At 42.6% G+C, this 27,517-nt stretch overlaps 1 protein-coding gene across 1 annotated transcript in view; it reads left to right on the forward strand.

Moving 5' to 3' along the window:
- MAPRE2 (microtubule associated protein RP/EB family member 2) overlaps nucleotides 1-27,059 on the forward strand; it is a 115,287-nt gene extending 88,228 nt beyond the window's left edge. Inside the window, exons 5-7 of the mRNA XM_042781632.1 lie at nucleotides 12,788-12,927; nucleotides 20,247-20,405; nucleotides 26,835-27,059. Of these exons, the coding sequence (XP_042637566.1) occupies nucleotides 12,788-12,927; nucleotides 20,247-20,405; nucleotides 26,835-27,059 (524 nt within the window). The remainder of the gene's footprint in view (nucleotides 1-12,787; nucleotides 12,928-20,246; nucleotides 20,406-26,834) is intronic.
- Nucleotides 27,060-27,517: the final 458 nt, after the last annotated feature.

A 27,517-nucleotide genomic window follows, 5' to 3' on the forward strand; every position in this document is an offset into this window, starting at 1 on the left:
AAAAAAAAAAAAGAAGGTGGGGACCAGGTTTGCTGGTCCAATGGAGCCGGGTGTAACCACTGAGACTATGGCCCCTAGTTGCCCTTCAGGTCTGGTGTGATGTTTCTATTCATTATTCTCTCTTAATTTATCCTGTGTTGGAGTTTGTTTAACTGTTTGAATATTTAAATTGATATATTTTACCATATTTGAGAAGTTTTCAGCCTCTGTATTTTAAAATACATTTTCAGCTCCATTCTCTGTGTCCTGTCCTTTTGAGACTGGGTTTATCCATACTTTTGAACTTATTTCCCTGGTCCCTGAGGGACTGTTCACCTTTTTCCAGTCTATCTTCTCTCTCCTTAGTGAAGATGATTTCCATTGATCTACAAGGTTACCCTCCCTTTTTCATGTCACCTTCTTTTTTTCACTGTTACGGGCACTTTTTATTTAACCTACTCTGTTTTACAATTTTTAACTTTTTTTGCTTTTTTTTTTTTTAATTTCATTCATTATAAGCACATTTTTCTGTACTCCCTGAACATGGTTATGATAGCTGTTTAAAGTTCTTGTCTGCTAATTTCAGCATCCTGGTAACTTCCTAATTGCCACATGTTGATTATCTTTTCCTGAGACAATGAATGGCACATTTTTTCAAATCTTCATATCTCAAGTAATTTCAAATTATGTCCTGGACATCTGTTGGATTTTGTTATATTGCTCCAAACAGTGTTGGTGTTTTTGTTTTAACAGGCAGTTAACTCAGTTAGAGTCCAAGAGAAAAATACTCAAGAAGTTAAATACCATTCAAGGGTCCTAACCTTCACTTGCATTTCTCAGACCTGTACTTTTCTGCAAGACTTCTTTTTTTCTTATTACTAAGATGCAAGTCTTCATATGCCTTGAACCATAAACGTTGGTCTCACATCAAAGCCATCATCAGAGACTTGAAACCAAATAGTCCACGATGACGTTTGACTACCACAGGGTATGAACAGACACCCTTCTTGTTCCTTCATGGTCTCTCCTCAAGTGAGGCAAACTTGTTTATTCTTATGACTTCCTAAGAAATACCTGCTTAATGCTGCTGTGTCAGTCCCCAGTCACATATTCACATATCCTCCTACCCATCTACCTACTTATTTCTTTAAAAATCAAACATTGATTTTCAGGTATCATGCAGTCTCTACTCAGAACAAAGAAGAGATGCATTTTTTTTTCCCTCCGGCTCTGTAATTAGCAAGATGACTTTGCAAATAAATGTTAGTACTTCTCATTATTGTACAAACCAGTGTCTGTATCTTTCATCATCCCCTGCCCTACACCAGCATTGCATCCCCTTGGCCTATTTATTTTAAGAAACCGTCTCATTGCTGAGCTGCATGCTACTTAATGGCTGCTCCCTTAGCTACATTTAAACCTAGGGAAAATGGACGGAAACACTTATAATGGTGGCTTGATTAAATAAATTCTTAGAGGAGGTCTCCCACTCCATGAAGGAGAGTGATACCAGTAGTTTCGTCTTCCAGTTATATATCTGTATAGTTATATATCTATATCGTATGCAAGATATTTAAGATAACATTGTTGGGCATTGGGATACTTTTCCTCTGATAGATTAATCAATACTACATTTCTTTACCCATAATAATGAGGAAGCCACAGCATAAAATATTAGCAGTGCTCTGCCTTGCCAGGCTACTAAATATCCGTGAATTTGGAATATTGGGTACAGAGAGGAGAAAAGGGTCATGAAGAATTCAGAAGCTTTGGATACTAATCTCCTGCAGTGTCTGTGGGAGAATCCAGGGTGCCTTCTTAGGAGGAGCCATGCATTTTTCATTTCCATCTCAGCTTTTTCGCTTACTGAGCCTGTATCTTTGACAGAAGATGATTTACTGATTCAGTTTGCAAGTTTTAATTGTCTTGGCTTTCTCGAATCAAATATACCTTCTCCCCCCCTTAAAAAACTTTGGATTTTAAAAAGCTTAGAAATCAAAAACCCTATATAGTGTTGTGGTGCTGTTATTGCATAAACTCTTAAAATCGAAATCTGATGTGAATGTATTTTTTCATGAAAGTTGAGGAAAAGGAAAACTTAAAATATTGAATGGGTTGTCAATATTTATTATTAAAAATATTAATAAATAGGAACTATTGAGCATGTACTAAGTGCCTGCTGTTGTTCAAAACACTTAATATGTATTAACTCAATTTAGCTTCACAATAATCCTAAAAAAAATAGGTAGTATAATTACCCCACTTTTAGAGTTAAGGAAATTGAGGCACAGAGAGGTTCAGTAACTTGCCAAGGTCACACACTAGGAAGTAGGGGACCTAAGATGTGAAGGTAGACACTGATTCCAGAGCCCATGCTCTTTAGCCATTACATTATAGTGCCTCAAAACTAGCATAGATATGGCTTGTTTTATATTATCTCCTCCCAACTGTTTGGATCCACAGTACATTTTTATAAGTGAAATTCAAATTACATAATATTTGGAGGAAATAGAAAGCTCTACAACCATTCCCTGGAGAAGGATGTCATGCTTGGTAAGATGGAGGGTAAACGAAGGAGGGGAAGGCCCTCAATGAGGTGGATTGACATGGTGGCAGTGGCGATGGGCTCAAGTGTAGAAAGAATTGTGGAGCTGGTTCAGGACTGGGCAGTGTTTCGTTCTGCTGTGCATAGGGTCGCTGTGAGTCGGAGATGACTCTATGGCACTTAACAACAACAACAACAGTAGTGTCGCTAAGACTTCAAACAACAGAGCACATGAAGTTCTATTTGGATACCATTAAAAAAAAATCAAGAACATTCTCCTTCATTCTTGAAAAAGGCTCTTGGGTAAGAGAGTGAGAGTTACTACGTTTTGCCGACATTTATAAATGGAGGAAATGTTAACCCACTTGTTTCAGGCCTTTTGTCAGCCCCAAAGCAGAAATTTATATAAAGCCTAGAATACTGAGCCCTACACTAGTAGGATTACTAATTTCTGACTTCTTAAATCCATCTATTTATTAACTCTTTGAGTAAATGGTCTGGGTCATTTCAAAGTGAAGAGGAAGCCCCTCAGACAAAACTGGCATGTATTTGAGCATGCCATACGCCGTCTCCTCACACAGGACCCAGTGGAAGAGGCTCATGGCCTCCGTTGTTTTCCCAGCTGCACCTGGGAAGCGAACGAAATATGTATCAAGTTTGTGGCGCTTTTTGAAACAGCATTGGGTCCTTTCATGAATAGTATCAGGTCATTGTACAGCTGCTCCTTCTATATGCTGAAATATTAATTGGTTCTGAAACTATACATTCCCCAGGTTACTCTAATGGAACACCCCTTTCCTCTCCATAGGTAGAATAACAGCGTTTTGCTTCTCGGCCTGACAGCAAACCTTTTCACAGGCCTCAAAGGACTTAGCACCTATTCTCATTTTCTATAAGCAGAATACAACAGATTACCAGTGAACCTATTTCTCTTTATTGTCAGTGCCTGTCTTTGTCACTTGGTTGTTGGGCAGGAACAGAAAATGGTTTTGGCTGTAGAATTTTCTAGAATCCCTTTGAATTGGGTGAAATTCAATAAAGTATGTGCCAGTTCTGTCTTGTTCAGTCATTGTATGATACAGAGAAAATTGTTAACTAGTCTTTTGGATTACCTGATGTATAGAAGGTTCTCATGTCATAATCATTGGATTTAATTAAAATCAGTCACTGCAGTGTCCGTTTGCATCGAGGAAGGTGGATACATAAGCCATTGCAGAAATGTTTGAAGTGCTCCAGGCGTCTCCATCGCCTCAGAAACGCTTGTGCTGTAGCTTAGAAAGGAGCTTGGTGCACTGCACAGTAGATTAGGAAACATCTCTGAAACAGCAGTAACTGGTGTGGGGATTCCTCCTCCTCTTTGTGAGAGCTGTAATTGAGTTCTTCATTTATTTAATCTCTCAACAAATACTTCTTGAGGCACTGTATGATGTTCTAATGATAAACAGTGACTGACAGGGCCTCTGCTTTCAAAGAAGTTGCAGCCATGTAGGGAAGCCTGCCAACAAATAGACAATAGGAATATAATGAGGTGAGTACTGTCAGGGTGTATATAGAAAAACCACCTGAGCCTGTCTTGCATATTCTAGAAAGATTTCTTGGCAATAGTGAGGTCTGACGAAGATTTAATGAATGCGTACAGGTTAACCAAGTAAAGGGTGTGAGAAAGAGTATTCCAGGCAGAAAGAACAGGAAGTTGAAGTCAAGAGAGAATGTGCTCTGTTTGGTAAAATGCTTGTCATTCAGAATGAATGTTGAGACATGAGGCTACGGAGGTAAGCAGGGCCCTTGTGTAATAGGTTAAGGGATCATATTAGAGATCTTCGGTTGCAAAAAATTACCACAGACTTAGCAGCTGAAAACACATGAATTATCTCATAGCTTCTGAAGTCCAGGCACAGCTTGGGTGGTGTGGTGGTTATGTTTGTCTCAGCTTGGCTGGGCCTGGTTGAGTGGCTGGGCAGCTGGTGGTAGTTATTCCCCATGATGAGACTGGCAATCAGCTCCATGGTGGAATCTACCACAGCAGCTGAGTAGCTGTCTTTGGGATATGGTCTGCTTCCTGTAAATAAGGTGAAACCTTGGGGATAGTCTCGAGTTTATGGCACGCTTGGACCCTGCATGTAGCTGTCTCATTGTTCAGCAGCAGCAGCCTAACGTGCTCTGTCAACCTTGGGACTTCCAATGGACTTAATGGCCTGCCATGTGGTTTGTTAATATCGGGACTGTGCCTTTTTACTAGTCAACCTTGGGTTTGTCAGTCTCAGCAGCCAGCAGCTGTCTGAGTGAAGAAAAGTGTCTAGCTCCAGTGGGCTGGGAGCAGGAGGCAGAACTGAACCCCAAGGTTGAGAGGCTTTCGCCCAGACTGTAAGAGAATAAACTCCTGTTTGTTAAGGTCATCCCGTTTGTAATACAGTCTTGTCAGAGTGGCACTAGGTAACCAGAATAGTTGGGTTCTCTCTCTGGTTTAGGGTCTCACCAGTGGGCGATCCAGGTGTCTGCTGAGTCTATGGCCTCATCAGAGGCTCAAATGGGGAAAGATTCTCTTCCAGCTTCCTTCAGGTTCTTGGCAGTTTCCTTGCAGCTACAGGACTAAGGCTGGATGCAGCTCTCAGTTCCATGGGATTTTCTAGCAGGAGCTGTTTTTCACAGCAACTTACTTCTCCAAGGCCAGTAAGGAAATCTCTGTAGCATGTCTGCTAACAAGATAGAGCCATAGCTGCAGAAAGATAATTGTGGGTGTGACATCCTATCACATTTTCCATATTCTGTAGGTTCAAAGCAAGTCACAGGGTTCACCCACACACAAGGAGAGGGGATGACACAAAGGTGTGAACAACAGGAGGTGGAGATCATTGTGAGGAAGTCATCTTAGGTCTGTTCATCACAGAGGTATACATTTTGTAATGGGGCCAGTTGGGAGGTTTGCAGTGTAGAGAACACAATTACAGTCCAGAAGACTCACTAAGAGGCTATGGCAGCAAACCATGGGGAGAGGATGATGGCCTGAAAGAATGGAATGGCCATGTGGATTGTGGCGCTTTAAGGAGGTACAGTCAACAAAACTTGATTAAGTAGCTATGGAAAGTAAAAGGGAGAGTGAAGCCAAGGATGAATGATGCAAGATTTCTAGCTTGGCACTTGGTTGGTAGAAGCAGAGAACACTGGCCCCTGCGGATTAGGGTTAGTAAAGGAGAGTGGATGCTTCAAATGGGGCTCTACCCTAGGTTCTCACTTCCCTGAATTCTGACTTGCCCTGTGGCCTGAGACCTTGGCCCTCATTGCAAGGGAGTCTGGAAAGACAGTGTTAATGAAGCACCACAGACTTGCCTCAAGTAAACAACCTAGATACACAACCTAGAGCCCTAGTCTTACCAATTACAAGTCAATGGAGACTATGACTAGCATCTAAGGGACAACATATTCATAAAGTAATCAACCACTTATTTTTCCCCAAAGTGGCCATCTTAGTTTATTAGTTCTTGGTGAAATGAGTGCCGAATGCCAGGAGTGCCTTGACACCCATGATGCCATTGTCATAGTAACACCTCTGTGTCTTTATTCCCAGTCTGCTCAGCTCTTTCCAACCACCCCCTCTCAAACACTACCTTCTTCTAATGCTGCAGAAAACTGACAAGTAGGTGCTCCCCTAAATTATCATTCGGATGCTGATGGGTGTGGCTGTTATGGAGGAGGGAGGGTCCTCACCATTTCTTTTGCTCTGGAAACAGTTTAAACATGAGGATTTGAACTAAAATGGTGATTAGATTTTGTACCCAAAACCGATTTAATTTCCTAACAAGTTGTGAAAGGTATAAAAAGTCAGAAGTGTATTGAAAGAAATATATACCATGTTCAAATATGATTTAAAAGTCAGAATTGTTTACGCTTGAGCCGTTTCAAAATGGAGAGCTCTTTCCTGCATTTTTATTTTTTTCCTATGAAAAATTCTATGAAACCAGAGTGAGTCAAGCAGAGCCTGGAAAATACTGAAGAATCACATGATGGCTAAAAATAAGCACATCATCTCAAGCGGGGACAGTAAGCAGGGCGGAAGTAACTCAGAGCATGAGCACTCACACTCGCTTTGCTTGGGTGGGAAGCCAGCCCCTCCGGCCTGTCGCAGGGGCAGGATCTGTCGTCTGCAGTCAGGACAGAGCCTGCTGTCCATGCAGCCACAGCCGCAGCCGCAGCCACAGCCACAGCCACAGCCTGGCACGGCGCTTTCCGGGGTCCCTGACGTGGCTCTGCTTGCCCAGGGTAGAGCTGTTTATTTACTGTGTCAGGACCCTGGAGCAGCTGATTGGGAGCGACTCAGAGTCTCCTGTCACTGCCTACTTTTCCTTCAGCCCTGCCCTTGAAATTAATAGCAAGTGCCGTTGATCACAGTGATCTTTCCAGCTTAACATGACAGAATGCACATGATTTGAAATGGCTAGGACATCAGAGATTATTCAGTAGGTTATGTAATATGGTTTTCTAAACTGTTGCATTGCAAATGCTTCACCAAAATCAAAACAAAACTCATCTTGAGCACTTGCTCGCACATCCAGAGGAGTTTCTGCAGCGGCCTCCTAACAGAGCTTCTGTGTCTAGCCTCAACCTCCACCAGGCCTGTCTCACCATCGCAGGTAAAGTGAGCCTTCTGAAGCCTAAGTCAAATCATGTCACTTCTCTGCTCGAAATCCTGCAGTCTTCCCTTTCACTCAGAATGAAAGCTGACTACCTGACTGTACCTTATGAGGTCTACCATGGATGAGAAAGACTCTGGGGGAGGAATGTACTCTCAAAGTAGGAAAGACATTGGGGATGACCGTGTGGCTGTTTGCTGAGTGTGTGTGTGTTTTTAATGTCTCTGTGGTTCTTGTCAACGTCATATTTTTAGCTCCTTGTTTATGAGTTTGGCAGAAGGGACACAGTAGATTATGGGAGAAGAATTTCTAAATTCCATCAGAGTCCTTACCATGAAGGATAAAGCCAAGCACAGTGCTTTTCATCAGTCTGAATTCATTGGGCTCCATATGACCAAAATGTTGTAGCATTTTCCATAAGTATGAAGCAGGCCCCTAATTATTGACATTAGACACAGTGAGGTGCTGGCTTTACTAAGGCAGTGAATCAGGCCACTTTGTTTTTTACAATGATGGTTAAAATATCTTAGAATCATATTTATACTCTAAATCCTGAAGGCATTAATTAAAACAAAACTGCTCAAAGACTAGCTTTGTAAATCATGGCCATATCCAGTGAGTTATGTCAGAGAATTACAGGGACTTGTATAGAATTTATGTCTACTTTCCTCTGCTTCTGAAACTCCTTACGTTGAAAGGGAAAATTAAGGAGAAAGAGAAAAGCTTGAAGGCAAAACAACTGCTTGTAAAACAGGGCTACCACTAATTATATTTTCAGGACATCATCAAATGCTGCTTGAAAAAAAAAATAGAAATGTTTGATAGCTGCAAGAACAAATCTATATCTGTATTATCACCAGAGTAACTGCACTCTCTTTAAAAGCCATTTTGTAAATGTTTTTCACATAAGCAGGATTGAACGATGCATAAGAAGATACAGAAGTGAAATCGTTGCAGAGTAAGGGGATCCTAGAAGTCAAGAAGGCAGCTAGTGAGGGCCCCAGGATTTGAACCCAGGATTTGATGCCATAAAGGACTTTTTTAGGTCACTTTGCAAAATTGGAATACAAATGGTTGTTGTTGTTAGGTGCTATTGGGTTGGTTCCAACTCATAGCGGCCCTTTGTGCATCAGAGTAAAACATTGCCCACTGCTGCGCTGTCCTCACAATCCTTTGTGTGCTTGAGCCCCTTGTTGCAGCCACCGTGTCAGTCCACCTCATTGAGAATCTTCCTCTTTTTTGCTGACCTCCTACTTTTCCAAACATGATACCCTTCTCAAGGGACTGGTCCCTTCTGACAACATGACCAAAGCAGAAGAGACAAAGTCTGACCATTCTTATGTCTAAGGAGCTTTCTGGCTCTTTCTTCCAGGACAGATTTGTTCATTCTAGTAGTTCAAGGTACATTCAATATTCTTTGCTAACATCATAATTCAGATACATCAGTTCTTCTTCGGTCTTCCTTATCCATTGTCCGGCTCTCACATGCATACGAAGCTATTGAAAATATCATGGCTTGGATTAGGTGCATCTTAGTCTTCAGAGTGACATCTTTATGCTTTAACAAAGCCATTATTGGGTCACTTTCCAAAATTGGAATACAAATGGTAGCTTACATAAAAAGTGTTATATCGATGTTCAATTTACTGGGAGTTGATAACTGTCTAAGTTTTAAATAACATCTTATAATAGAGGCTTGGGTAAGTGGGATAGTCAACTATATTAAAAAATGTACTTTAGGATATTAGGAGCCTTGGTGGTGCAGTGGTTAATCACTCAGCTACTAATCAAAAGGAAGGCAGTTCAAACCCACCAGCCACTCTCTGAAATAAAGATGTGACAGTCTGCTTCTGTAAAGATTTACAGCCTTGGAAACCCTACGGGGCAGTTCTGCTCTGTCCTGTAGGGTCACTATGAGTTGGAATTGATAGCAGTGGCTGTTGTTTTGTTTTTTAGGATATTGTCTACTATTGTTTATTCTGTAGATAGCAGGAGGGAGTATGTTTCAGACAGAGGGAATACAGCCCAGGTCACATTTTGCGGTCCCATAACTTGTTCTTGAGATCTTGAGGGTGGCCATGCATAGGGATTCTTAGGTGACTATTTTGCTCCCATGAGACTATGAGCTCCTGGAAAGCAGAGATTTTGTGTCTTCTCCATCTTCTTATTCCCAGAACATGGGAACATACAGTAATATGACTCATATTAGGTTCTTAATAAATATGTATTTCATATTGTGGTGAATATATATATATATGTGAGTAAAACAAAGCATTTGCCATTTCATCATATTTTATGCATATAACTCAGTGATATTAATTATATTCATCATGTTGTACAACTATCACCACTCTTAATTTTCAAATTGTTCCATCACCCTTAATAACTATGTATTAATTAAATAAATAAGAGGTGCTCATCATAGGCAGTCTTTGAACTGCCCTTTTTTGTCTTTACAGATAATTGTGGTTTTGGTGTAAGGTTACACAGCAAATTAGGTACCCATTTCACAATTTCTATACAAGTTGTTTGGTGATGTTACATTTTTCACAGTGTGTCCACTTTCTCTTTCATTGCATTCTGGTTGTTCTGTTTCCAGTGCTCTAGTTTCCCTGCCCTTTATCTTCTCACCTTTGCTTTAAAGCAATTGTGTTTTAATGGAGCACCATACTCATAGATAATATCCTTTATTTTGCTAAAAAGTAACCTCAGGGGATAGTTTTAGGTTCAAGGTTTAAAGAACATCTCCGGGCAATAGTCTTGGGGAGTCCTCTAGTTTTAAGTCGTCCAGCAAGTCTGGAGTTTTTTAGAATTTGGGTTCTGTTCCACATTTTTCTCCCATTCTTCAGAATCTGTCTATTGTGGCCTTAATCAGAACAGTCAGTAGGGGTAGTCAGGCACCATCTAGTTCTAGTCCCAGCCTACCTGAGGCTGTTAGCCTACTTGTAGACTAGTTTATTCCCTGGAACTTTGGTTTCTTTCTTTCTTGTTTGCTCCTGATAAGTGGAGACTAGTAGTTGTATCTTAGATAGCTGCTCACAAGTTTTTAAGACCCTGGATGTTACTCCTCTCACTAGGGTACAGAACACATAAACTTCGTGAACGATATGATGGCGGTTGACTGAGTTGTCCCATGAGACTAAGGTCCTAAGCCTTCAGACCCAGAAAACCAGTCTCGCAATGTGCTTGGTTATATCTCAGAAGTATCTGTAACTGTGTCTGCTATGATTTGAGCTACTTTTTGTTAGACTTTCTTTATATTAAAATATGATATGTTACTTATAAAATGGTCTGAAGGAATGAGTTTTCAAAAGCTGCTTTCCCAGCTGTGTTGAAGGCTGCTTTCTGAGGAAGGCTCTTTGGCAGGTTGGCATTTCCCAGCCCTGTGTACCCGTCTCATTGGCCTATTGTTATCTTTGCCCTGTTGATTTGACCTTTGGTTAGATAACGCAGCTGATGGAGCAGAGAGATTATGCTTCAGGAATGTCGTATCTAAGCATCCACAGAGATGAAGAATCCTTGTAACCATATGCTGCTGTTGTTAGTCGCCCTTGAGTTGGCCACAACTCTGATGACCCCACACACCATGGAAAGAAATGCTGCCCAGTTCTACCTCGTCCCCATGGTCTTACAGATCGAATTGTCCTGATCCACAGGGTTTGCATTAGCTGACTTCAGAAGTGGACCTGCAGGCCTTTGTTCCTAGTCTGTCTTCTTCTGGAAGCTCCACAGAGGCTTGTTCATCATCATAGCAACAGGAAAGCCTTCACTGACAAGATGGGTGCCTTGGCTGGGAATCAAACAGGGTCCCCAGTTTGAAAGGCGAGAATTCCACCTCTGACCCGTCAGTGCCTAAACTCTGTACTAATCCCGAATAAAGGAAAGCGTCAAGTTCTGCATAGGTGAGGTGTCAGGGTCACTGAGGATTTACATTTCAATTACTGTAAGTCATTCCCAATCTAATCATTCTCACTGTAAAGTGTATTAGGCATTTCCCTGTATTTTAAAGAAGAAAAATCTTTTTTTATTTCCCCCTTAGTAACAGAGACGTGTTTTAAAAGGCTTAGTGTTGTCAGTGCTTATTAAGGGCGTATATGACTTTAGCATCTCTAACAGATGTCTTCTCCAGGCACTGAAGACATATAAATATAAATTTTATAGTCTTCTTGTTTGCTACTTTGTAATTAAGGTAATGGTTGAAACTTGTAACTGCAATTAGCATAGTTGCCCTCATAACTCTTTGCTTTTTTGTAATCTATAATTAGTGATAAATGGTGAAATTGGAAACCATATATCTGAGATTTATTTATTTGTTCACATATTTATTTAAATGTATTTATTCACCAATTATATGTTCCACCTAGCATTGTGCTAAGCACCTGGGTTCCACAGATGTGATCCTTGCCCTCCAGGAGCCTGCCAGAAATGGGGAGAAGTGGGTGTGGTAGAGATTGGACCAATGGGAACATCTACACTAGACTGAAGGAATGGTCAGAAACTGAGCTGTCTGTCACCTTATCAGGACTATGTTCAGAGAAAAGGGAACTGGGCTCCCAAGAACAGTCCTGAATCCCTTAATCCATACAAGATACAAGCTTCACCGCATATGCTTTGTGGTATCAGTTTTGGCTACAGATATTTCCTGTGTCTGTACCATATTCTAGATTGTACGATTCCATCATGAACTGAGCTTCATATAGGGAGGTCTTGCCTGGAAGCAATGGTCTGCCATATGTATATTACCATTAGTGATATTAAGTTGGATTGCTTAGTTAAGATGCTGGTACCCAGAACCTCCTATTGTGAAGGTGCATTTTTCCCTTTATAATAGCATAAAGTATAATAATATATATAATAATATATAACGTATAGGGTAATACCTCGACATGTATCTTGTTCTCTCTCTTTTTTTGTATCTTAATGGACACATGGATTCTTGTTTATTTGGTGCTTTATAATAAAATATTCCAGGCTCATCTTGTACTTTCCCTGCCCCATCCCTCAGATTAAGCCCCATTAGTGCAGAATGGCATTTAGAAACCAAGATTTGGACACCAAGAGTACAGACTGCTATTGAGATGCCACTCCTCCTGGCTTTTTCAGTGACTAAAGCTAGGGAATGTGTTCAAGAAACATACATTTATATTGACATTTCTCTTAAAGCATAAAGACCTGTAAATCTGTTATAAGGTCTGTTCTCTTGTTTGTTAGAAATTCAATTATGGTGATGCTTTGAATTTATCTAAAAACCTTCCCTCTTAAGCATAAAATCCCTTTGTATCTGTTTCTCATCTTTCTGGAGGAAGAAGGGATATGTAACTTGAGGGGGAAAAAAAGTGCTGAGAAAAGTTAACTAAGGCACTCCTTCCAAATATATGCTGTTTCTATAATGGAAAGGGAGCCCTGGGAGTCTCTTGTACTTTTTAATGAATCCCTTTTATGCCATATATTTAGTGGGTATCTAAAGCTATTTTTCTCGGAAGGAAGATGGGGCAATCTACTTCTGTAGCGATACTGCCTCGGAAACCCAAGGAGGGGTCGCTATGAGTCAGGTCCGACTTGACGGTGCATAACAACAACAACAAAGGTATTTTTAATATTACCAATGTATATAATTCATTCTGGTTGCTTTCAGGTGCAGCTAAATCAAGTCCGGCATCTAAACCTGGATCCACACCTTCTCGTCCCTCATCAGCCAAAAGGGCTTCGTCCAGCAGCTCAGCATCCAAATCTGATAAAGATTTAGAAACACAAGTCATACAGCTTAATGAGCAGGTAATGCATCATCCCCAACTCTGTCTCTGGGAACAGTGGTAGGTTTCTAAAGGGTGAGGGACCAGAACCCTATAGGCCTGAGATAAGGCCGGGGGTGGGGGTGAGGCAGAATCAGGGGTACTGTTATGAATAGAAGATGACGATCACAGGGGACAGAAAAACAAATGGCTGAGTACTAGTAAATGCAGCCTTGCAAGCCAGCCTCCCCTCTCCTCTCTTCAGTGACCATCGTGAACTCCAAGCTAGATCATGGCCTTTTGGGCCCATGTGACCAGTTTAGAGAGTGTTAAAAGTTGGTCTAGGGTTAGTCTGTCTCCCTCACTTCCTCTCTTTTCTTTCTTTCAACAACTGTTTATTAAGCCTGTTCTATGTGGCGCAGTGCCTAAGACATTTGACTACTAACCAGAAGGTTGGCAGTTCAGACTTACTCCATGGAAGGAAGACCAGGCATTCTACTTCCTTAAAGATTTACTGCCTCAGAAACCCAGTGGGGGTTGTTGTGAGTTGGAATCGACCCAGTGGCAGTGGGTTTGGTTTGGTTTTTTGGTATGTGCCAGATACTGGGCTTGATGCTGGTGAATTAATGATGAGCCAGATCAATACAGCAGTTGCACACAATAGGCTATTACACAAGAAAAACAAAAATCTCATACTTCCCACAGTGGAGAAGTTCAGTGCTGCAGGAGAGCTGAACCCAGTATTGGGGGTCAGAAGGCTACAGTTGTGTTTTAGTAGATCTTCCCTGTTTATCTAACTTTCCTCATGATTACAGTAAAGCCAGCTCTACTATCTTTGAAATTTTCAATACAAAAAGCTTAGGTGTGCTTTTCAACAAACAATAACTAATTTTGCCTAAGATTTTAAAACAAGTCCACTCTGATGCATGACAACCTCATGAGCGTCAGAGATAGAATCGTGCGCCATAGGGGCTTCAGTGGCTGATTTTTTGGAAGTGGATTGCCAAGTCTTTCTTCTGAGGCGCCTCTGGGTGGACTGAAGCCTCCACACTTTTGGTTATCAACGGAGCACATTGACAGTCCACCCAGGGACTCCACCTAAGGTTATATGTAGTTTGAAAGTGATAAACAGTTGGTGGAATAGAGCCCACTCAGAGGTCACCTAACCACATCCTGTGTCGGAGAAGCAGTCTTTCATCCTGGTTGCTTCCACTTAGGGAGGAGGTGTTGGGGCTTTTCCCAGCCACTTACGAGGCCATTCCAGGTGATTAATCTTGTTCTTGATGAGCCAGCAAGAGTCTGGAAACCATTTTCGAGATAATTGTATATTTGCAATAAAGACACTACTTTAAAAGCATGCAGTTGCTTAACTAGGGTGTTTCTTTACCATTCTGATCACTTTAATGAAAAAGATAAAGCCTGAAGTCATCCAGTGGGCAGGACTCTGATTTAGAAACAGTTGAATGTTCTAATTACCTAGTAATTCTCAGTCTGAGCGCATTTAGAGTTTCTAGTAGTAAATTCATCTCAGATTAAAAGGCAATTAAGACAGCCATATGAGCCTTGGACACGTGCCTGAGGTGCCAAAGAAATCGAAGTAGACCTAAAGAGTTGGGCACTGGGTCTATAATACTTTGGATTTGTAATTTACACCTCTTGTCTCCTTGGAAACTCACATTCTTTTTTTTTTTTTTTAATTTTGATTTGGGTGAAATTTTACAGAGCAGATTGGTGTGCCATTCAACATTTCATATGCGTTTTATAACATTCATTGCAGTCCCCACAATGTAACAGCACTCTTCCCACTTCCTCCCTGTGTTTACCATTTCCCTTTGTCTTTTTTTCCTATCCCTTCCTGCCTTCTTAGCTTATCCCTGAGCAGATGCTGCCCTTTCGATTTCATATGGTTGATTGTTCTAATGAGTGCATATCTCCCTGGTGTTATTGTTCACCTTATAGAAAGACCTATCATTTGGCTGAAAGTTGAGCCATGGAGGTGAGTTCAGTTCCAGGCCTGAAGGGTGTCTAAGGACCATTGTCTCGGGGGTTCCATCAGTCTCTTATCAGACCAGTAAGGCTGGTCTTTTTTATGATTTTGAGTTTTGTTCCACATTTTTCTTCCACTCTGTCTGGAACCTCCTATTGTGATCCCTTTCAGAGTGGTTGGCAGTCCTGGAAGCTAGAATCACGTGGTCCATTAGTCCTTTGGACTCATTGTTTCCTTGTGTCTTTGATTTTCATCCATCTTCTCTGCTCTGGACTTAATATCTTACTTTATTATCTCATTTCTTCATGACTCCACTCCTTCCGTTTCTCTCTGTCTTCCCCCTCCACCATATCCCAGTTCCCAACACTCCCACCCAAATTATAACCACATGGAAACTTCAGGGTCCTTTCTAACCCTCTCTCCAGCCCCAGTTCTTCTCCTTGGGGCCATCTCTAGGCCGTTAGCTCTCCAAATCACACAAAGGGCCCCATACACCCCCAGAGGTTTCAGACCTCTAAAATGATTCAACTAAATCATCCTGCCATCTAAAATGCCACTTCAGACAAAATAGGGTGTGGAAAGAGAGGAACAGCCCAATGATCTTCATTATTTGAAAAAACCTCACATCCCACATACCTCATGATGCATCCGCACTGAGTTAGGGTGTGTCTGCCCCTTCTCTGTCCATCAGAGGGAGGGTCTTCAAACAACCTACACTGTGCATCATTAATTCAACAAATTTGTACTAAGCTCTTACTCCATATCCCTTTCCTTAGTGATTTGTTACTGCTTCCTCCATTCTCTGCCCTTGAAGCTGACGAGGGCAGCTCCTTGACACTGGCGAGAGCCCCACAGGCAGTAGTAGGCTGCACCTTGAGAATACAAAGACCAGGGAAGGGTAAGGGAATATGTTTAGGTTGAAGAGTGAATTACAGTTGATACAGACAGTGACAAGTGCCATAAACCTTAAGAATTTTCTTTGCTTGGCTTCATGCCTTTATTCAAGCAGCCTCCCATGATATAGAACTACCAGTCTGTCTGCTAGACAATTCCAATGATAGAAATGAATCAAAGGACATAGAGGAGGAAGACATAAATAAAATAACTGGGGACTGTTTCTGGACAGTGGGTCAGCAAGTGGGGTGTGGTAAGGACCACTGGCAGGGGTGGAAGGTGGCCATTGGTTAGCCCAAGCCCTTGTAGTCTGTGGCTCGTGACCTAGACTACAAGGCCTGGGAGAACTGACAGCGTATGGACGTACTGAGAGGAGTCTGGGGAATCATTAGAAGACAGTATCCCTTCCTGGCCCCTTCCCTCCTGACTTTTCTCAAGAGTCCATCTCCAGCATCTCCATTACTTAGGCTTCTGCTATGACATGGAAAGAACTAGGGTGGCCTTAGGAGCCCTGGTGGTACAATGGTTAAACACCCTGCTACTAACCAAAAGATCTGCAGTTCTAATCCAGTAGCCACTATGTGGGAGAAAAGACCTAGCACTCTGCTGCCTTTACAGCCTAGGAAACTCCATGGGGCAGTTCATCTCTGTCCTGTAGTGTCACTGTGAGTCAGAATCAACTCAGCAGCACACAACAACAACAAGTTGTGTTGGTCTTTGTGATGGGACTGTGAAATTGGAATTTTGTTTGCCAGTTGATCTTTCATCACATAATTTAGCTACTATTGGCTTTTACTAGGGAATGTTTATAGCTGAGCAGCAATTATCTAATGCATCTGGAATACCACCAGTTGGGTTGTGTATTTCTATAAAAGCCCCAGCTGTTTGTTCATCCTGCAGGCCAAAGCACTGTTGGAAGGCCAGCAAACCTCATTCTCCTGGGTTGAGTGTGTCCAAGAGAAATTCCTTGCCTGGTGGTGCAGGGAGAACTAAGAAGTGGCAGCATGCCATAAACTGCCACAAACCCATCTGTTGGCACCAGCACAAGACTTAAGATGGATTCTGTGGTCAAGGCCAGAGAGGTGCTTGGTTAGTTTTAAACCAATAAAGGATTTATAGAATAAGGATAATTTTCTTTTTCCTGGAATTCAGGATGGCTGCCTTCAGTTTTACAGTATTAACAAAAATATAAAAACAAGAACCAAACTCACTGCCATCAAGTCAATTCCAACTCATAGCAATCCCCTTAGGGTTTCCAAGCCTGTAAATCTTTAAGGCAGACTACCTCATCTTTCTCCCACAGAGTGGCTGATGGGATTGAACCTCCGACCTTCTGGTTAACAGCCCAATGCCTTAACCACGGCACCACCAGAGCTCTTTAACAAAAATATAGTAGGAATTAAAAGTTAGCAAATGGATCATCCAGTGCTTTGTGAGGGTGGGTTTCTCTGAGAAGATAGTTTTGATTCTTTAAGTCTTTGGGTCAGTGGACCAGTTGGGAAAATGTGGAGCTGACAGGGAAGGGGAGAGAGACTCCTTCCTCTGCAGAGTCTCTGCAGACCAAAGAGAGAAGTGATGGCAGAGATTTTCCTTTTGGAGAATGCTCTATCCAACAGCACCCCTGGGCTAAGGAAGGGGAAGTTGATAATTTTCTGAGAAAAATCTCTTTGCGTGGAATCGTGGCATAACGCTCCTTAGAAATAGATTCTTCTCACAGTCACGGTATAAGCTCTTATTCTTACTCTATAAATTGTTCTCTTGAAGCACTGAGAGTTTAACTATGTGTCCTCCAAGAGATGGGTCAGTAGTTCCAACCTACCAGCAGCTCCCTAGGAGAAATATGAGGCAGTCTGCTTCCATAAAGAAACCCTGCGGGACAGTTCTTTTCTGTCCTGTAAGGTTTCTCTGAGTTGGAATTGACTCAGTGGCTGTGGGTTTGGGTCCAGCAGACTCTGGAGAAAACCTGGGTCCCTTGCAAACTTTGTGAAACCCCATTATATTAGATTGCAACCATTTCTAATAGTTGTTGCTGCTCAACACATGTCTCTAGATTCTAATATCTCTTGACTCTGCAGTGTCATAGATGCTCATCCACTGGGCTTTTGACAGTTTAACAGACTGCTTATACCAGGATCCAATTGTTTTAAAATCAAGTTTAACATGATAACGGTGAAATAAAAAGAGTTAATTGATTCAACCAATACTTGTTAACACCTGCCATGTGGTAAGAGTTGGGGATACAGTGGGGGCAGAACTGTATCACGAAGGAGCTTACATTTTTTAAAGGGAAAACAATAAACAGTTATAAAGATGTCAGCTGCTATAAGTGCTATGAAGAAAAATAAAGCAGTGTACAAATGCTTTGCAAAGATTATCGGTTGTCTAAAATCCATACAAACACATATATGTACACATATATACATATATATAACATGCACACACACGCTGGACAGTTCCTAGGAGGCTGTCACTGTTAGAAGGAATAATACATTCAATCTGGAAATAAATTTGTCACATAAATAGTGGAAGTGAGCCTTACTCTACCAGTAGTAAATAGTTAAAGCAGCTTTAGAAATAAGTGTCTGTGAGACACCCATTGTAATCCTGCTCAAAGAAATTAATTGTAAACCATGTTCTGCTAAATTTTGAATAGATTTGGCTTCAGCTTGTGGGGGAAATCTCTGAGTAAATTTTCTTCAGAGTACAGCTATATACTCTTATCAGTCTGTTGTCAGTGAGCAGTTACAGGGCATGGAAGAGGTGAGTAGGAAGTAGGGGTTTTAGTCAAGAAGGAGTCACACATTCATTGAGCACTCACTCGTTTTGCTTTCCTACCCAGTGCCAAACTGCATGTCTCAATGGTTAAGCACTTGGCTGCTACCCAAAACATTGGTGGTTCAAACTCATTCAGTAGCTCCATAGGGTAAAGACCTGGTGTTCTGCTTCTGTAAAGATGACAGCCTAGAAAACCGTTGGGTAGTTCTCTTCTGTCGTATAGGGTTGCTATGAGTTGAAACCAACTCAACGGCACCTAACAACAACAGGTGCCAAACCCTCCTCTGTTCTTGAATTGTCCATTATCTAGTGGGAAAGACAGACGTAAACAGACAAACAGCAACACAGAAATGAAAACTGCGCTCACGGAGATGGAAGGAGAGGGTGGTGGGCACTCAGAGGATGGAGCAGGCCACATGGAGGTGATATTCCCACTGAGGGACCACGTTCCTGAGTCTGACAGGATGGGTGAGCGTGTGCCAAGTGAGCAAGAAGGGGATAGACAAGGTCTGTGCCCTATACCTGTTTGAATGAATCAATAATTTCAGACAGGTAAATAACATTTATAAAGACCCAGAATGATTAGATAGATGAAAATCTTGCATTCAAGCATAATCTTTTACAAATTTTGTTAAGGATGATTTTTAATATAGTGAAAGAGAAATTTCACGTAAGGAGATCCATGAAAGACTTAATTTACCTCCTAAAGAGTATTCTCTGTGTAAAGAATATTCTCTGATGCACACGGTATGATAAACTTGGGAGAATCTCAGGACCCAGGAAAGGGCTTGGGGTTTAGGTCTGTGTGAGACTGCAGTGCCTGTGGGAGTGCAGCTGCCTGAGCTTTGAAAGTGGATCCATGTGCACCATTAGTGTTTCTTCAGCCCCCAGTGATAACTGTGTTGGGGTCGGCCTCAACTGTCGCCTCTTTTCCTTCTCTTGCACTGGGTCTGTAATCACTATGAGAAGCTTCATAGCCCCAGAAGTTCCTTGAACTTAGAAAGCGGGGAGAAAAGAGGGAATAAGGGCTTTTTTTTTTGGTGAAACTGTGGAGCTTCCATATCTTCCTGCCCTTCCAGGAATATGCCCAAAGCCTGAAGTCTAGAAATGAAGACACAGCTGTTCAGCCAGGCTTCATTCTCACCCACTCTTCCTTGTGTTGCCAAGAGCCTGTTTCTCGGTAGAGAGCATTTGGCTCATTTGGCTCAGTGTCATTTGTGAGCAGGCCCAAAAGTAAGGAGGGCTCTTAATCCAAGTGATCTATAGAAAAGAGAGTCCTCAGGATAAGCCTGACATAACCACAGCCTTACCCTTTCTCTCACCCCTCCTCCCTCTTCCCATTCTCTCAGCTCCTCTCCCTACAGATTATGAACAAGTTCAGTGGAAGATGTGCTCTAGCCTGTGTTAGCGGGAGCAGAACACTTTCTGGGAGCGTGGGTGGACTATGTCCAGCACAATGACCATTCTGACGTTGGCCAATAAACACTCAATCGACTGAAGGGAATGAGTCGTGTGTTATGAGATTGGACATCTGGGCCCAGGCCCAAGCTCCAAACAACAGCCCTGTTGTCTCTCCTCGGGCTCGTACATCATTTATTTTTGCTTCTTTCGTTTCTTATTTTGGGTCTTCATACACAGGCATAGTTGGTTGCTTATTTTTTCTAACATGTTTGGGGTTTTTCTTCCCCACCCTCATTTCCTTGCAGGTACATTCATTAAAACTGGCCCTTGAAGGTGTGGAAAAAGAAAGGGATTTCTACTTTGGAAAGTTGAGAGAGATTGAGCTACTCTGCCAAGAACATGGGCAGGAAAATGATGACCTCGTGCAGCGACTAATGGAGGTTCTCTATGCTTCAGAAGAACATGTAAGTGTTAGGAGCCCTTGACTTCTGCGCTCGAAAACAACTCCCTTGGTCACAGTGCAGTTGATCAACATGCCTTAGAATACTTCCCTGGGACTTCAGTGAGAATTAAAACTCAACCAGTGCATTTGATATTCACAAAGGAATAACAAATCATTATCATCATGATCCTCTGATCCAGTCAACATTTCCCTAAACTCTAAGAAACTATGTGTGGAGTTTGGGGACTCTTAACTACTTTTTTTTATTTCTCCCAGATAATTTTTAAAAATCCTTTCTTGATTATCAATAGCTCTGAATGTAGGTTTTGAAGTCCTGGGAATCTGTCTGGTAAGGTCCCACAAGCAGTGTCAGCATTTTCAGATGTGATGGAAGAAACAGTAGATTGATTTGTAGTGTGTCTGCAGCCACCAAAAATGGCATGTACACAATGTTACGTATGTAAAAAGTGCTTTATAATCTGCCTAGCACTAGCTGGATTACTGTTACTGTTCTCTCCATAAGCTTGTTTGAGGGTCAATCAGATAAAGTTCATGGAACACTGTGAGCTTGGGTGATGGTGCTGCTGCTGCCTGCCCTTGAGGGAGGGTGCTAATGGACTGGCACGCACCCTGTGGCTTCTGCGGGGAGGGACAGCCGCCTCATTCTGTCTTGAGCCAGATCTGATCCCAAGAAGGAGTCTCTGTAGGAACACTGTCAGGTAGACCTCAGAGTACGGGTTGACGTGGGCCACTGGAATCCCTGGGTAATGGTGGGCAGGCCAGCCTGACGCAGAAGTTCTTGGCTTCTCTGATTCAGGGAGTTTGCCTAAATGACTACTTCGTTCAGCTTCTGTTCTTCCTTTCATGTCACCCCTATGCCCCGTACACACACACACCCCAGCTTGCTCTAGTCTGGATTTAGAGAGCCATTCTTCCAGTTAGTTAGAATTCAGACACCCTGGGGAGAAGTGATACTGTAAAGCATCATCAGTCATTAAGACTGAACAATGTGTTGAGTAAATCCTTCCCTCAAAATGTCTGGGATGGTGAGTGAGGGAGAAGGTACTGTGCTAAACCAAAAACTCACTGCCATTGAGTCTATTCTGACTCATAGCAAGTCTGATAGAGTAAAACTGCACCACAGGGTTTCCATGTCTGTAAATCTTTACGGAAGGGGACTGCCACATCTTTCTCTCGTGGCTGGTTGATGGGTTCAAACTGCCGACTTTTTAGTTAGCAGCCGAAAGCTTCAACGACTGCACCCCCACAGCTCCTTAGTTTGCGGTGGCTCCATATATATATGTACTTTCTTTAACTCTCTTGAAGATCCTATTAGGTAGATAAAGATCCTATTAGATGTTCTTATCTCATTTTACAGATGAGAGAATGTAAAGCCCTAGATAAGCTAAATACCTTTTTCAAGGTCCCAAAGTGAGTAAGCAGCATAATTTGCATTTGAACAAGGTGTCTGAATCCTAAACACATTCTTCTTTCTCCAAGCCTGAGCCATCTTTTGGGAGGAAAAAAAAAAATCCAAATCCAATGCCATCGAGTTGATTCCAACTCACAGCAACCCCATGGGGTTTCTGAGGCAGTAAATCTTTATGGAAGTAGATGGCCCTGTCTTCCTTCTGCAGAGCAGCTGCTGGGTTTGAACTGCCAACCCTCTGGTTAGCAGTCAGATGCCTTAGGCACTGCACCACCAGAGCTTGAATAGCCATAATAGCTTACATTTATCAAGCAGTTAGCATATGTTAGATAATTATGTTCATGTTCTATTATCTTAGTTCTCATTCTAACCACATCCTTAGGTGATGAGAGTACTATTGCTATCTACAGGTGACAGATGAAATCACTTGCCCAGTAGTGCACAGGTAATAAGCTCTTCTAGCACTAGAATTTGAACCCAGGTATATCAGACTGAGACCCCAAGACCTTAAGGATAATGTTACCTGCCTCTCAGCATACTGGGTGCTGTGGGGAAAGGAGAAAATAAAGGTAATACCACTTGGCGGAAACACTGAAATAGACTTTGTGTACTTGACAATATTGAGTTAAACAGGCTTTGTGTTTTTCAAATTCCACCTGGATTCTCTCCAAATAACTCCCATTATCTCATTTTGTTGGTTTACACCTTTAAAAATGTCTTGACCTCTTTCTCTGAGCATTCATTTATCTGTTGAAGTCACCATCCGCAGAGAAATTCCATTTCTTCTGGCTCGTTGTGGCTTTTTTAAACCCACCTTTGTTGTTACCTCTGGCACTGTGTAGATGTCATCGAGTAGAGAGAAATGTTGGTGGAGAGGAGAAAGGCAGACTGCATCATCGCCATCTAAGTGTGTGCTAAGGAGTATCAAAATCCAGGAAGAGAATTACCAGGCAGTTGGAGCTATTAAAAATAGACTTAACACAAACTATATGTGTGGGGTATCAGAGCAGAATTTTCAAAAACAGCTGCTGGCCTAATTTTTCTAGTTTCAGGATATATTTATTGCAACCCTCTGTCTGGACAACTCCAAAGGAAACATATCAGGTGTTACTGAATTTTTATGGATAAGAAGGCTTTTGATCTGAAATATGCCAGGTGTCCCTGTTTAGAATGTGGCAAGACACAATTTTTAAAGGCTTAGTTTCTCTGTAGAATGGAAAGAAAGAGTGTCTGCTCTGTGCCTGGGTGCTGCCGCTAAGTGCTTCTCCTACACTGTGTGTGTACGCATCCTTTTCAGAAGTGGACTTAGAGGCTCAGAAGCAGCCGACCCCCTCTCCTTTCTGCTTTCCCACCCAGAGGTTCTAGGAGTCATGCTGGACATCCTAAAGTCTTCAAGCATTTGCCTCTCTCCCTGAGAATAATGAATCTTGTTACTGTGGCCACTGCCCAAAAGCATAGCCAGCTTCTACCACTGAAGGAGCAAAAACACAGTTGCTCTTGAGTCCATTCCAACTCATGGTGACCCCATGCATGTCAGAGTAGAACTGCGCTCATAGGGATTTCATGGCTCTGACATTTCGGAAGCAGATCACCAGGCCTTTCTTTGGGGGTATCTCGTGATGGGTTTGAACTGCCAGCCTTTTGTTTTGTAGTCAACCACTTAACCATCTGTACCACCATTGGGAGTGAGCCTTAAAAAGTTTCTACTCTTGCCTACCTTCCCATGTATCTCATGGTCCGAAGAGTCACCACTTTTGAAAAAAAAGTGCTCAGAAGTTGCTCTGCCCCTGCACCAACTCCCCACACTCTGAAGCATCTTTTTGCTCCACTGTGCCTGTTCTGACACTGTGTCTGGTTTCCAAGCCATGCCCACTGTTCAGTGGTGGGTGCATGTATGGTGTGCATGGTGTCTAAGAAGAAATGCCAATGCTGTGTCTGTGATGCCATTGGTATGACTGTGTATACAAATCTGAGATGGCAGGAATTTCTGGTTATCTGTCTGCCTTTCCCAGAGTCCTCACAGAGACAAGAGAGCTGCTGACACTCTCACTTACCATGGATGAATGGGTCAACTCCGCAGATGCAGGTATTTGCTGGAGAGAATTTCTGCCCTTCAGCCTTTATCTGGTGATGGCTGGTCTCTGATTGTCATGTTTGGAACACGTAGGAACCCAGAAGGGAATTTTGAATAGTGGAATTAAACAGGCAGTTCAGTTTCCAGTTGTAGAAACATAATGGAACTTTCTAGAACAAGTCACCAACCAGCTGTCCAAGACTTCTTTTATCATTTGCATTATCTTTTCCTTTAATACTTTATTTGGGGCCACAGGTGTCTGGACTTAGTTAGGGGTACTAGTAGTTCCCTTGTTGAGTCTGTTAGCTGAGGCACACCTAATCATAAACAGTTGTTCATTTCATGAGGAACCATCATGGAAGCTACTGTCAAAATGACCTGAGGATTTCTCTCTTCCCTGAGCCAGTGCTTGTTTATTAGATACAGCCTGTGTTTCTGTCATTGAGAATATGGAAAAAGGAGACAATCCCTGCCCTTAGAAGAGTTCACAGTCCTAGGGAGGGAGACAGACAGGGACCCAACTAACTAGTAAGTGCCAGATTATGATAAAGGCAGTAATAGAGACATGAGGAGCACATGCAGACAGCTGAGGCAGACAAGCAAAGAATTCACAGAGAAGATGGCATTTGCATTGGGTATTGAAGGATGACTAGAAATTTTGACAGGTGTAGAGCTAAGATGAGGAGCCCTGATGGCACAGGGGTTAAGCACTCGGCTGCTAACCAAAAGATCGGCACTTGGAACCCACCAGAGCTGCTCTGTGGAAGAAAAATGAGGCAATCTGCTTCCCTAAAGATTTACAGCCTTGGAGAGCTGCCCCTGCTACCAACAACAACATGGAGACTTTGTATCAAGTCCCATTGTTAGTATTCAGATGGCCCAACCAGCTGCCCTGGGTGCACATGGCATCAGCCATGACGGTATACACTCTGGTGATGGTGCCTTACTTCCACATCACCAAAGGAATAATTTATGATGTATGGTGGAACCTAAAGGTGTCAGCTCAGTGACTGAAGAACATGGGCATCTGAGGCCAGTAGCTTTCTTGGCCTATAGAGTAAATGGACAGTATATTATAGAGGAACTTGCACCTAGCTTCCTGTTTACAATGGGAGGTTTATGTTTCATGAAACCAAACTCATTGCCGTCAAGTTGTTTCCAACTCACAGCAACCCCTCCTTGGGTTTCTGAGGCAGTATCTCTATGGAAGTAGATTGTCCAGTCTTCCTTCCGAGGAGTGGCTGGTGGGTTTGAACCATCAGCCTTCTGGTTAGCAGTCAGATGCCTTAGGCACTACGCCACAGAGCTCCCTTATGTTTCATGTCCTAGACCAATCCAATGCACTATGCATTCCAAAACTCAGTAGAGTTCATCTTCTACTCATTGGATTCATCTGTGTCCTATTGAGTTTCTTTATAGCTAGAGTATTCATGAGAATGGGAGGAGATGAGGCGAGTGAGTGCCAGCTCTTTAAGTCTAGGAAGTAGGCAGCCATCGCAGCTTCTTGAGGGCCCCTCGTCTCTCTCTTTTATCTCCTTTTTCCTCCCACAGTAGGGAGAGCCTTCTTCAGTGTTGTTTCCTAACTTGCTTCTCTTTCTAATGATTATAATAAAGAACTATAACATAGTCACTCACCACAGCCACTTAGAGAAATGTGATGGACTGATGTGCAGGTATTTGAATTTCTCAAGCAGGTGGCCCTCTGGTGCTCTAGCACTATTTTTGGCATAGGTTTAGCCTGGCCTCCTCCTTATATGTGCATTTAAGTTCTTTGCTCATATGGGGCATAAGAAAAGATCATTTTTGTCTGGGAGCCTACAATAGCTTTGTGTGGGCTGAGAGCTCTCAGTTGTGATATGTAACATAGCCTCCTCCAAATTACAGATACATGCTGCCAGATTTTCAGACTGCCTTCGTTTGCACCCCAAGCATGAGCAATCCTTAATTTGAGAGGTTTGCTCTTTATTCTAGTGTTGCCCAAGCATAGTGGTCTGGGGGCCACAGCTCCTGCAAATGTATTGCATCACAGGGGTTGTCCTGTGAATGAGACTTCAGCCCAATGTGTGGTGTGTATGGGGAGCTGTCCTTGGCCAGCTGGAGAGCCCAGAGCCATGGACAAGGACACTGAACCCCCACCCCCACCCCTTTGCTCAACAAGTATTTAAGGGGTCTAAGGAGGGGCCGGGAGCTCTGTTGAAGTAGTGCCTAAGGCATCTGACTGCTAACCAGAAGGCTAGCAGTTCAAACTCACCAGCCACTCCTCGAAAGGAAGGTTGGGCAGTCTATTTCCGTAGTGATACTGCCTCAGAAACCCAAGGACAGGTCACTATGAGTCGGATCTGACTCGATGGCAGTGAGTTTAGTTTTATTGGTTTTTAAGGAGGGGCTGAGTACAGTGTGTGCCTGGTCTCGTAGCTTGCTTGGAGGCTCAACAGTTACTTCCACCTTCCAGTGCTGTGTTAAATCTCTTATCCCACAGTTAACTCCCAACAGTGACAGGAACAAATTTCCTGTAAAATGTAAAGTAGATCCTCATTTCAGAAATCATCCCATCAGCAACCTAACAAGCACAGAAACAATTATGTAAGAAAAGCATGCTTCAGACCAGCTGAAGTTTGAGTATTACCATGTGGAAGACACCACACTAGCATGAAAGAGTTAGAATGAGGAACAAAACAACACTCTTAACCCTTAAAGGTCCAGGAGCTCAGTTGGAGGGGCAGGAGTGTAGCCAGCCATTAAGAACACAAACAGGCTACATTGAGCCATCTAACAGAAGGAAAGCCAAAGATGTGATGCATAGAGAGAGGAGTGATTAGTTCAGGGCAAAGGCACTGAGAGTGGCTACAGGGAGGAATGACATTTTCACAATTAGAAGAACATGGGACCAAGCAGACAGTGGGAAGTTGCCAGTCCACCACAAGCATTCTAGTTTCCTTTTCCCCTAGAGAAGAGAAGCGCACTTACAAGGGAGGCCAGACTTCTTCCTCTGTGAAGCCAGCCAGCAAGACATACTCTTCTGCTCCCCAGAGCATGCCACTGGCAAGGTGACTAAGCAAGAAGACCACTTGTGTGTGTCCCAGCAGGAAGCAGAGGGCTTTGCACAGGATGCTGCCGAGCTTGGCATAGTGACGCACCGTGGGATCCAGAAGCAAGCAGTAGAGGGGGAGTAAAGACGGGCCCAGGGGCACTGAGACCTCCCCGAGGTTAAAGCACATCTGCAGTTCAGGAATGAAGGAGTGAGAGTTCCAGAGGGCAGTATCATGTACTTAAAGAGAATAGGAAATTGGACCCTACCATTTCAGAGGTGGAGCCACTCTAGGTGGAGACAACAAGGTATGGTCATGAGCATAGGAAGAGCTAATGTTTATGAAATTATTTGCCTTTTGGCAGAGAACTAGCTAGTGAGAGACAGTATTGGATCTGAACCCAAGTCTTTAATACAATGTCTTGTTTCTACAGTTGTCTGGGAGAGAGAGGGTGAATTTTTAAATTAACTTCTTTTAATAAACTCACTTCTAAAATATATTCTAAAGAGTTCTCCCACTAAGAAATACTGATGATCACTTCTGGTAAGGTGAAGGAATAGGCAGACAAGCTACACAGACCCTCTTTAACAAAGAAAAGAGAA

This window comes from Orycteropus afer, unplaced genomic scaffold (genome assembly GCF_000298275.1).
Source record: "Orycteropus afer afer isolate SDZICR_OR568_19922 unplaced genomic scaffold, OryAfe1.0 scaffold00141, whole genome shotgun sequence".
Taxonomy (NCBI): Eukaryota; Metazoa; Chordata; class Mammalia; order Tubulidentata; family Orycteropodidae; genus Orycteropus; species Orycteropus afer.